Genomic DNA, 12507 nt, shown 5'->3' with positions numbered 1-12507 from the left:
CCCGGACCGCCAAGAGGGCGGCCTGCCCAGGGCGTGCCGGGGGGTGCGCCCGCCCAGGGCGCGCCGGTGGTCTCCCCCTGCCCAGAAAGCGCCGGATGAGCGTCGCCGGCCCGGACGCGCGAATGAGCGTCGCCTGCCCAGGACGCGCTGGGAAATCGTCGCCTGTCCAGGACGCGCCCGGGGATTTGTCGCCGCCAGGACGCCCGGATGGGCCGCCTTCCCCGGACGCGCCCGGGTGAGTCGCCGCCGCGCAGGGGCGCGCCGAGGAGCCGCCTGCGAGGGAAAAACTCCCGCCGGAAAGCGCCCCGAGAGTCTCGCCTGCCCAGGGCGCGCCGGATAGTCGTCGCCCGCCCAAACGCGCTGGTGATCGTCGCCTCCCAGGACGCGCCGGAGGTCGTCGCCTGCGCAGGACGGCCGGGGAGCCGCCTGCGCAGGAAAACTGCCTCTGCCTCCCAGACTTTTCCGGAGGAGCTGCCTCCGAGGAAACCCGGGGGGCTGCCGCCCAGGGGCACCCGGAGGAGCTGCCCGCCGAGGAAACCCCCGGGGGACTGCCCGCCCAGGAAACGCCCAGGAGCTGCCTGCCGAGGAACGCCGGAGGAGCTGGCCCGCCAGGACTTGCCCCAGGGCTGCCGCCGGGGCTTGGGCCCGGGGGAGCGCCCGCGAGGACACCCGGAGGGGCTGCCCGCCCAGGATTGCCGGAGGAGCTGCCTGCCGAGGACTTGCCGGAGGAGCGCCCGCCCAGGGCTTCGGAGGAGCTGCCTGCCGAGGATTGCCGGGGGACTTCCCCGGCCGGCCTCCCCAGGAGCTGCCTTTCCCAGGCTTTCCGGAGGGGCTGCCTGCCGGGGGGAAACCCCCGGGGGAAACGGCTCCGAGGCACCCCGGGGGATGCCTGCCGAGGACACCCCCGGGGGAGCCCGCCTGCCGAAGCCATCCCGGAGGGGCTGCCTGCCCAGGAACCCCGGGGGAGCTGCTGCCGAGGAGACCCCCCGGGGACTACCGGGGGTAGAGGGACGGTGGAGGGCGACGGGGGCCCCCAATCCCACAGAAGGCAGGACCGTGATCGCCGGGAGGTGCGGGGGAGGGGAAGGAAGGTTTGGGGCTACATTCACCAGAGGAAACCCACAGCGCCCCGGCTAGAGGAATCAAAAACCTCGGGGGCCCAAAAAAAGTTTTTAGATAATTCCACTCCGGGGTGATTATTTTAAAAAAATGGGGGGAATGTCAAGTTCCTTGGGGTGCTGCTTTTCATGAGGTTTACGAGCTCGCGGGGCGGGGAGTGCAGTGGTCCCTCACCGCATGGGGGAAACTCTTCCCTAAAATTTCCCTGGACCTTTTCCCGATGTATACTCGGGCAAAAATGGGCGGGCCAGGGCTCCGTTTATTGGTCGTCTCCCCGTGTGGGGGAGAGAATTTCGTCTAAAAATCGTCGGTCAAAAGAAAGGGCCACCGTCAAAAATTCAGTATTCCCCACGTCACCCAGCCCAATGCGAAAAAAGTGACTTTTAAAGCAAATAGGGCCATTCAAAGTGTCTTTGGACCCCCCTGGTGACCGGGGCCTAAATGCGCCGCGAACCCCCCTTCCTTTTTTATTATATCGCTTGCAACGAAAATGCCCCACCCAAATTTAATTTTGTTTTCCCAGAAAATATTTGCATTTTCACGCCCCAGCAGTTTTTCTTTTTACCCTTGCCCTGAAAAGGGGAACACTACACCTCTCCTCAAACCCGAAGCTCTTTTCTATCCGGGGGAACCCTGTATAGGGGGCCCGCAGTCTAGGGGGGACATATGGGTGCCCTTTGGTTCTCCTCCTGATCCCCTTTTTCCCCTTTCCGTGGTCACCGGGACCTCATAATTTCCTCGAGACTTTTGTATTCAGGGGTTTTGGTGCGCTGTTTTACCTGTTGCCCCTTTGTAGCAAGGTTTGGCAATGGGGGAGGGCCCAACCCAAAAACTCCGACCTCTAGGGCAGGGGAAAAACGCAACCAGTCTCCCACTAGAAAGGGGCGAGTCAGGTTTTCTTGCCTCACCTCTTTTCCCCCTTTCATCATCCCCCCCCGTCTTTCCCTCCCCTGACCACTCTTTCCACTCACCCGACCCTTTCACCGAAAAGACAAAAAATAAAAATCAAAGCTTTTTGGGGGCCCCCACCCAAAAAAAACGTGGCCCCTTTTCCAATGCACTGTTTTGTGCACAGTAAAGAGTATTTTCGGACTTCCCCATCCATGATGGCAAAAAAAAAAAACCCTGGCACTGATTTGAGGATGACATCCATGCCGGAAGCTCTTCCCCGAAGGTTTCCCGCCCAAAAACATTGAAAAATTTGGTTTTTCCCCTGTAATCCCCATTGTATAAAGGGGCTAAGAAAAACGCTTGCCCAAAAAGAAACTGGACCGACAAATGTAAACGAGTGGGTTTTTAGACATGAGGAAAGTTCCTTTCTTCCCCCCCCGATCCCGGTAAAGAATCTATGTCATAAAACCAACAAATTAAAAAAAGAAAGATTTTCAGACCATCTACAGCCAAACACATTAAAAAAAAGGGGATAAAAACTCTTAAAGGTATATTTTGCCCCAATGGCAAATGGGAATTTGGGGAGGTTCCCCACCTTAAAACAATGTTGAACTGTTTTGGGGCTATGGGCCCCCTAAAAAACCCACTGAAAAGGCAGAGAAAAGAACCTATGCACTGATGGGGTTTTCCCAACACCCACTCCTTCAGGGCTGTAGGAGTCTGTAAAAAAACCCCCTAAATTTGCGGCGGTCCCCACGAATTTTTTGCAAACAGCTGCCCTCCAGAAAGGAGGCTATGAAAACCCTCCCAGGAGAAATTTTAAAAGGAAGGAGAAAGAAAAAAAACCCAAAAGCCTACGGGGCGGGGCCCCAAAAGGGGCCGGAAAACCAGGAACTGTGAAACCCAAAAAATTTCCGGGAAAAACCACTCTTTAACCGGGTTCCCCCGGGAGATTAAACAAAAAACAGTCAAAACCCTCCATCCCCGGGCCCTCCCAACGATCTCTCCAGGGGATTCTCTAGTCCTCCTTCAGGGCACATATCAGAATATCATTCCCCTGAAAAGGGGTTCAATACCATGCAAAAGCAGCTTTGGGGAGGCAAAAACTATCTTCCACTTAACCTGGGGGAAACCCTGACTTTTGGGGGGCTTTCCTTAAAGGTAATTAAACCCCCCTACCCAAATTGTTCGGCCCCACCCCTGAAAAACACCCCGGGCCCCGGGAAGCCTCACCCTTACACAGCCCAGGTAGCGGAGCCCCTACCTGCACAGGCACGGGCCCCCCGACCCCTGCCCCAGTCACGGGAAACCCTAAAGGTTGCTGAGAGCCAAAACCCCGGGGACCCCAGCCCATTTCCCCTCTCCTAAAGCAACCCCCGGCCCCCCCCCCCCCTCGGCCTCCTCCTCCCCGCAATCAGTAAGCCAAAAAATTAAAAATCCCCACTGTTAGGGAAACCTCGGGATATCCCCAGCGTACCCCTCTGAGCACCCCTGACCCCCCAACCTCCCACCCAGCCCTTACTAAACCCTCTGGAACCTTCACTGTGACGGGGGGCTGGAGGCCTCAGGGACGGAAACCGCTACAGACCCCAAAGCATTACGGGCACCCGGGTTCTTCAGAAAATCCCCCAAAGTACCAGTACTTGATCGATACGAAATTGGCTCAAAATTAAAATAAAAAATAAAGGGGGTTAGAAACAAAAAGAGAGCATACCATATGGCCCCTTTAAAAAGGTTACACAAACACCTAAAGGAAGGCAACATCGCGTCACAAACGCCCGTTTGCCCAATCCCCAAACATAAGCCAATTAAATAATGGGTACTTCCTTGGATAAAAACAAAAATAAAACATGGCACACCTACACTACCTCACGCCCCCCTTTAAAAAAACCACAAACGTACTCCACGGAAAACACAAAAAACAAAAACCTGTGAACACTACAGAAACCGACCCACACTTTCATCCCTCAAAAAACACCAGGGGTTTTAATAACCACCCCCCTCAAAATTACATGACACCAATTCTACTCCTCCAAAAAATCACAAAAAAGAAGCGATGGCGAGCAATGCGATTAGAAACGACATCTCCACAAAATCATCAAAAAATTTTCAGTCGACCTACGGGCAGTAAATAAAAAACCCCCAGGGACCCATAGTCCTAGGCAACACTATACATTCCCCCAAAGAAGACCTTTCATACCAAAACCCGGAAATCTTGCAGCCCCTGAGGCATAACAAACCAATATAATCATGGGAGACTTTAACGAAAAACCCAACGCACTCTTTGGTTAAAAACACACAAACATGGGGGGCAGAGCCCGCCTCACACATACAACAAGGCAGACTCACACCCCTTGGGTCCCCACCCAAACATACTTTTCCCACAAAAACCACCCAACAACCCCAAAGAATAGTCTTGGAAAACCACAGAGAAAAAAACTCCCACCACCATATCAAAAACAGGCAGGGTTCACATCCAGCGACCACCCCCCGGGTTATCCAAACACTGCCCAACCAAACCCTATCATGTCCCAAAAACCCCCCCGAGAATCCTTTAAACATGCAAAATGGGGGGTTTCAAAACAATCATTGAAGACCACATGAAACTGTCTCGGGGGGAAAACCCCATACACAAAAAACACCCCCTTAAACGGGGGACACAGCTACAAGGGCCCACAGGAAAACACCCCCCAAAACAACACACAAGACTACCCCTTTTACAGAAAAAACACATCGCCAAAATTGTTTAAAAATAAAATAAAACCCACAACCGAACTAGCAAAAAAGGGGGGCCCTGGGACACACAATTACGCACACATAAAAAGAAACCAAAACACAAATAAAAAACAAAGGGTTAAAGAAAGGAACCCAAAAAACCGTGGGCACACTCGCCAAAGACTATGTAAAAAAACTCTAAAGCCCCCAAAAATTTTTGGGATTCCCTTTAAAAAAAACTCATGGGTTTGAAAAACAGTAATCACATCATTTTTAAAACAAACACAGACAAAAGGTGACTCGGGGGGGGGAGAGGGAGCCTCTCCATAGGAATTTCGGCAAAAATTTCCCCAAATCCCCCCCACCGGGAACCCCCCCGATTCCCCAAAATTACAGGGCCCGGGGTTACAAACTACATAAAAACAACAAAAGGAACAAATTCCCCCCGAAAACATCATCCACTAAACATCTCACAGAGGACGCCCCCTCCCACCCCAATCACCCCCAAAGAAATAACTAACACAATAAAACCCCCAAAAAAACAAAACCCCGGAGCAAGAACAAAAACAAAACAAAAATCAAACTCTCCCCCCCCAGAATGATCAGCAACATCCCATATCTTCAACCCGGGCACGGCCAACAGGATTTTTCCCCTTTATAATTTAAAACATCCCACACCCCCCTTTAAAACCCCCAAAACCCGGGGAAATCTACCCCCCGAGGGGGGGAATTCCCGCCCCCCCTCCTTTAAAACCCCCCGGGAAAAACTGTAGAGAGGGTAATCGCACGGGGGGGACCATCCCACCCTTGAAAAAAAAACCAACCCACAACATTAGGCGATCCGGTTTTCGCCCCAAAAGGGGGCCCGAGAGCCCCCATCGCCCTCGCTTGGGAGGAATCGCTCTGGGTCTCCTAACAAGCCCCGACAAACGCAATACTACGAGACGTAGAAAGGGCCCTTTGAAAGGTTTTTCATACGGCCCTAAAATACAAATTTAAAAAAAACTGAAACCCCCCCCCCCCACTTCACACGCCCTTCTCTGCGTTTCCCCTGGATCCAGGACGCCAAAACCCGGGAGCCCACCTAGGCCCCCCATCCCCTCAAAGGGGAGTACCCCCCGGGGAAGCGTTTTAAATCGCCAACCTCTCTTTTCCTTTTTTCCAGCCAATCCCCCAAAACCGACCCATACGGAAACCTATATTTCCTATGCAGCGATTTTCCACAGTTTTTCACCCCCTTTCAAAAATCAAAAACCCCTTCATAAAAACGAAAAACGGGAAAGAGCTATACAAAACATCAACAAAATTTGACCCCCACGGGAAAATAAAACCCAAAACTTTAAAAAAAATTCAAACTATACCCTACACGCAGAAAATCACAACCAATCACGATCAAAAAACCCAAACATTCCTACACTCCACGGGAAAACATTCTCGGACTTCATTTCACAACCGGGTTTCCCAAAACAAACGTTAAAAAAAGAATAGCACAAGCAAAAACAACACAAAACCCCCAAACAAAACGTTTTTTCAGCTGCCACAAAAACAAAACTAGACTCTACAAAAAAAATTTCAGCCCCCAATCTTAAATTACTGCCACCCCACGGGTTTTCCCCAAATCTCCCCCAAAATTTCCGAATCCCAATCGTATGAAAAAAGGGCACTACCCCGGGGTTTACACCGGCGTAACTTTTGGGACCAAATTTTTAAAGCAAAAAACACACACAGAACATACAGCGGGAAAACACTAAACACCCGCATACCCCGACGAGGCAAAAAAAACCTGGCCAACAAACGGGGAACAAGAAACGAAAAAAATAAAAACATCTTTAAAAAAACCAAAAACACTCACAAAAACCCCCCGGGTGGCCCAAACACTCCCAAATCACGAACACGAAACACCCACCCCCGTTTACACCCACACACACACCGACCCTGCCTGTGACCATGACCTTTTTTTTTAAAATTTTTAAATTTAAACCGTTTTAAAGGCAAAAAAAAAAAAATTAAATAAAAAAAAAAAAAAAAAAAAATTTAAACCAGAAGTCACCCTCAAAAACCCCAAAAGGGAAATTAGCTAACCCCGCCGCACAGCACTTTGTATAAATTTGGAAAATAGACGCCATGGGCTCGCCAAATTCACCTGTGACCCACCTGCTTTGCGGGCGGATTACCCCCAATCACGGGGGAGAGGGGGCGGCCCCCTTGGCGTCTTTAAAAAGATTAAAACTCGGGCGCGGGTTTACCACGGCTGGGTCATTTGCCCCCGGCCCGCCTAGGGGTTTCGTGGGTCAGCGCCACAAACCCATAAACGGAAAACCCAAAGGAGGGAACATTTTAAACCAAATTTCCCACGGACTCTGACCCTTCCTGGGTTTATGGAGTGCCCCTCGTGCAATTGAAATAAGCAAAACACGCGATTCAAAACAGCGGGAAGGAGATGTTTACGGAAAAAGGGGGAAAAAAAAATAAATAAAACAAAAAAAAGAAGAAAAGAAGAAAAAAAAAAAAGTTTCCCTATCATTATCATTGTTTCATGTTCAAAACCCTATTTTTTATTTGCTTTTGTTCGTTTTTTTTTCCCTGTCTGTCATCTATTTACATAATAATTTTTACTTCCCTATTTCCCTTTACCTTTTTTTTTTAAAATTCCCCTTATTTTCCTCACGGGGCTTTTTTTTGTTCTTCTTCGCCCTTTTAAATACTATTTTAAATTTTATGTTATTATTGCTAATCCCCATTTTTACCCAAAATTCCCTTTTGTCTATCTAGGGAAACAGGCTCCTTTTCTTTCCCCCCCAAATTCAATGGGTCAGCCCAATTTTTGGTCAAAAAATTTCCCCTCCCCACATTAAATACAAAAACCATTTTATTCTTTTATAAATTTACCACCCCAAAATAAACCTCCCCTCATCACATCTCCCCTCCCACTTTTGTCCCTATCTAGTTTTTATTTCCCCTTGATAAACCCATTACTCCCCGTTTTAGGTAACTATTTCTCATTCGGCCATGGAGTCCCCCCCGCCTCTTTCTTTTCTTGTTTTTAGCATCTAAAAATAAAATACAAAAATTTAAAAAAAAGATAAAAAAAAATATAAAGTTTGGGAAAAAAAATAAATAAAAAAATAAAATTTTTTACTTCTATTCATTTTAAATTTTAAAAATTTAAAATTGGGTTTTTTTTGGGTTTTTAAAAAAAAAAAAAAAAAAAAAAAAAAAATAAAAATTATATGGTAAAAAAAATAAAAAACCCTTAAAAAAAATAAAAACCAAAAAAAAATCATTTTGTTGAATTAATTTAATTTCCCTTTTTTACCACAATCCAATTTTCCTTTTTAATCTATTTTAAAAAAAAATTTCAAAAAAAAAAAAACAAAAAATAAAAAAGTCAAAAAAGAAAAAAATATATAAAAAAAAATTTAAAAATTTTATAACTATATTTTATTTTATATTTTTATTATTATATTATTTTATTTTTATATATATAATATTATATTTATTATATATTTATTTATTACATAAAAAAGAGGCGTTTACTTTTAAATAACCCCCTTAAAAAAAAAGTAATCACGGCTACTTTTTTGGGAAATAAAAATAAAAAAGATCGTAACTTACCCCCCCCCTCCCCTCGATCCCAAAACAGAAAGAGAATATTTTAAATTTATATATTTTCTATGCAATGGGTTTTTGCCCCCCTCTTTTCCAATCCTAAAATTCCTTAAAATTTTACCACTTTACCCTTTTTTCCCCCCCCCCTTTGGGTTTCTTACCTCTTTTTCTTCATTGTTTTTTGTTATTATGAAATTTGTAGTTGTCCCTTGCTCCTGACTTGTGGCTCCCTTCCCCGATGTGACCCCCGCCCCGCTCTGCTGGCTACCCCTGCACTTTCCCCCGCTTCCCGATTTTACATATTTTTCATTAGGGGTATGTTTTAGTGTATTTTAGGGCTTTAGCAGTAAACCTTTTTCGGATGTTTCCTCGTTTTTTCCGGTTTTACCTTGACCGTTCTGATTTTAATCTTTTTTAAGTCGAAACCCCGGGCATATTTTATTTATAATTATATATATATAATATATTATATATATATATATTTTATATATTATTTTATATATTATATTTCATTCTAAAAATATACATAAATTGCATATACACACACAAAACCACACACCCCCCCACACCCACACACACACACATAAAAATTTATTATAATATATAAAATATATATGATATATATTATATAATATAAAAATATATATATATATATATATATGCATTACACATTTATATGCTCCATACCAGATTTACTTTTAATATAAATTTCACACACACACACACACACACCACACACACCACCACACACCCCCCCACACACACAAATAATATATATATATATATATTTATATATATATAAATTTTATTATATATATATAATTTTATAATTTTAAAATAATAAACACATATTACCTTTTGTTTTATTCCTATATATATAATTTTATATATATATATTATTTTATATAATTTTAATATTATTTTATATATATATATTTTTAATATTTTTTATACCCACACACAAAACATTTCATGCATATATAAATACACCACACGGGACGCACGCCGGCCCCCGGGGCACACACACCCACACACGAACACACCCACACACCCCAACACACACACACCACACACCACACCCACCCCACACAAATATATTATATTATATTATATATATAATATATTATATATATATTTTATCTTCTGCGGGTTTTAAATTAAAATTATATAAATACAATATTATATATATATATTTTATATAAATTTTTATATATGTATGTAAATTTGCACGCATATATACATATATCCCTATCTAAAATATTTATAAAAATATTATTATATATTTTATATATATATTATTATTATAAAAAAATATAATAAATATATAATTAAATTTGTGTGGTGGTTGGGGGGGTTTTTTGGGGTGTTTTTTGTGTATAATACCAGTTAATATATATATTATATAAAATTTATAACTTATATAAAATTAAAATATAATATATATCATCAAAAAACGGAAAAGCTCATTTTGGCACCCTGGACCTCTCCACCCCCTTCGCCAATCAAATCAAACTTTCGCTTTCTTTTCCCCTTTTAAACCCCGAAGCCGCAAAAAATCTTTGATGTTTGCGCCAGGGTTTTTCTGCGGTTTTTCCTTTCCCCTGGTTTTTTTCACCAACCCGGGCGCAAGTCTTTCTCAATCCTTTTTCTTTCATTTCCCTGGCCAATAAACTTTGTTTCCTTTTGGTTTAAAAGGTTTCCCAAAAGCCGGGCTTTTTTAATTTTCTTTTCTTTGTACCTTTATTAAAAATTTGGGTTTTTCCCCGCCATGTAAAACGGAGACGGCGGGAAAAACCACATTTTTAAAAAAGGGGGGGGCCCCCCCTTTTTCTTTACCCCAAAAATTTAGGATCCTATACAAAACCTTTGGAAAAGTTTTAATAACCTCAGTTTTGTCCAAAATAAAATTTTTTTAAAATTTATATATATATATTATATTATATTATATATATATTTTTATATATATATTTTAAATATATATATTAATATAATAATTAATTATAAAAATTTGTGGTTGTTTTGTGTGTGTTTTGTTTGTTGGTGTGTGTGTGTGTGGTGTGTGTTTATTGTGTGTTGTAGTGTGTGTTTTGTAGTGTGTGTGTCTATATGTTTTATATAAAAATATTATGGGGGGGTTGAAAATATATATACATATATATATGTAATATATAGTAATAAGGGATTAATATTATTTTATATCTATATTTATATATAATATTATATAATATATTTTTTATAATATATATATTACATACACACAAAACCCCCACACACACACACAGAATTATATATAAAATAATATATATATATATATATATAATTATTAATTTATATTAAAATATTTAAAAATATATTATATTTTTATATAAAATCAATGTATATTGTATATATAAAATTATTTTTATCAATATAAAATTATATATACATATATATAATATTTTTATATATAAAATATTTAATTTTATATCTATTTTATAATTATTTATTATCACACACCCCTTTACACCCCACACAAAGATTATTATATTAATAATTATAATAATATTTTTTATTTTATATATATAATATATGTATAGGATATATATATATATATAATATTTATGTTAAAATTTTATCAATATAAAATGTTTTATTTTATATTTTAAAATATTATATATTTTATATATAACTAAAATATTTTTATATAAAATATATTATAAATATTGGAATAATATAGTTTGGTATATTATATAAGTATTATATATATTTATAATATATATAAATTAAAATTTTGATATATATTAAATATATAAAATATTATATATATAAAACACACTCACCCACACAAAGATATATATATAAATTTGTTATAGATATAAAATTATTAAAATAATATGATTTAGATTATATATTTTTTTATTTTATATAATTATAGATTTTTTAATTTATTTGGATGGTTAGATATATATAACCTGTATTAGTATATATATTATATATTAATATACTTGGGGGGGATATTTTATATTAAAATATTTTTATAAAATTTTTAAAAATATAATATAAAAATTTTATATATAATGGGAATATATAAATAATTTGATATGTTGAATATATATATAAAAAATTTTATAGGAAAAATATATATATTTTAATTAAAATCCCATATATTTTTTTTAGATTTTTAAAAATTTAATTTAAATATTTATACTATTATATATATATATTTAAAAAATTTTTAATATATATAGATATATATTTAATATATTTTTATAATATATTTTAAATATAAAATTAAAGGGAGTTGTTTTATAATATAATATTAATATATTTTATATGTGATTTTTATAATATATATATTATATATAAATATATTATTAAATATATATAATATATATATATATTTTAAAATATATAGTATTTTAGATTTTAAAATTATAATTATATTTTATATATAATATATATATAGGATATATTATATATTTATATATATATATATATTATATATTATTATATATATTATATATATATATAAAATATATATCTAATATTTTATTATATATAAAATTTTAAAATATTTTAATATATTAAAAGAAATTAATATTTAAATATTTCCGGGGGTTGAAATATAATGGATAATATATAAATTTTTTTTTTTATTTAAAATATTACTTTTTTTTATTAAATTCCAATATTTCTTTAATAATTTTGAAAAGGTATTTCCTTTTTTGGTGGGCCCCGGAAAAGGCTTATCCATACACTTTGGCCATGGGAACTTTTAAACCTTGGTTTTTTTCCGTTACATTCCTTTCACCCGTTTTATCTGGAAACCCCCGGGAAGGAGTTCCCCAAATTTTGTTTTTTCCCCGTTTTTCTTTGGTAATTTTTCCATCAATTGTGGTTTTGCGGTCACCCTAGGAAGGTTTTTAAAAATAAACCCGAATTCCTTTGTGTTTTGTGCTTTGGCCCATGTTTGCAATTTAATAAATCCTTTTTTTAGAACCTTTTAAAACAACCCAACCCCCAAACCCAAAACTTTGTTTACCTATTTGGTTTTTGCCAAATAAGGTATCCATCCCAAAATTGGAAATTTTAAAATTCCTTTACCGGCCCCAAAAACTTTGTTGTTCAAAGGAACAATTTTTTTTTTTTTTTTTTTTTGGCCCAAATTTTAAATCATTTAAAAGGTTTTTTATG

At 39.2% G+C, this 12507-nt stretch overlaps 1 protein-coding gene across 1 annotated transcript; it reads left to right on the top strand.

Moving 5' to 3' along the window:
- The first annotated feature begins 207 nt into the window (after positions 1-207).
- On the top strand, positions 208-3683 carry LOC119571496 (basic salivary proline-rich protein 2-like). The gene is made up of 4 exons (XM_037918778.1): positions 208-1048; positions 1877-2003; positions 2979-3327; positions 3483-3683. The coding sequence occupies exons 1-4, from the start codon at positions 208-210 to the stop codon at positions 3681-3683; spliced, it is 1518 nt and encodes a 505-aa protein (XP_037774706.1).
- Positions 3684-12507: the final 8824 nt, after the last annotated feature.

Source organism: Penaeus monodon, unplaced genomic scaffold (assembly GCF_015228065.2).
Source record: "Penaeus monodon isolate SGIC_2016 unplaced genomic scaffold, NSTDA_Pmon_1 PmonScaffold_6586, whole genome shotgun sequence".
Classification (NCBI taxonomy): Eukaryota; Metazoa; Arthropoda; class Malacostraca; order Decapoda; family Penaeidae; genus Penaeus; species Penaeus monodon.
The sequence above is the reverse complement of the archived record's forward strand: the minus strand, read 5'-3'. Positions and strand labels throughout refer to the sequence as shown.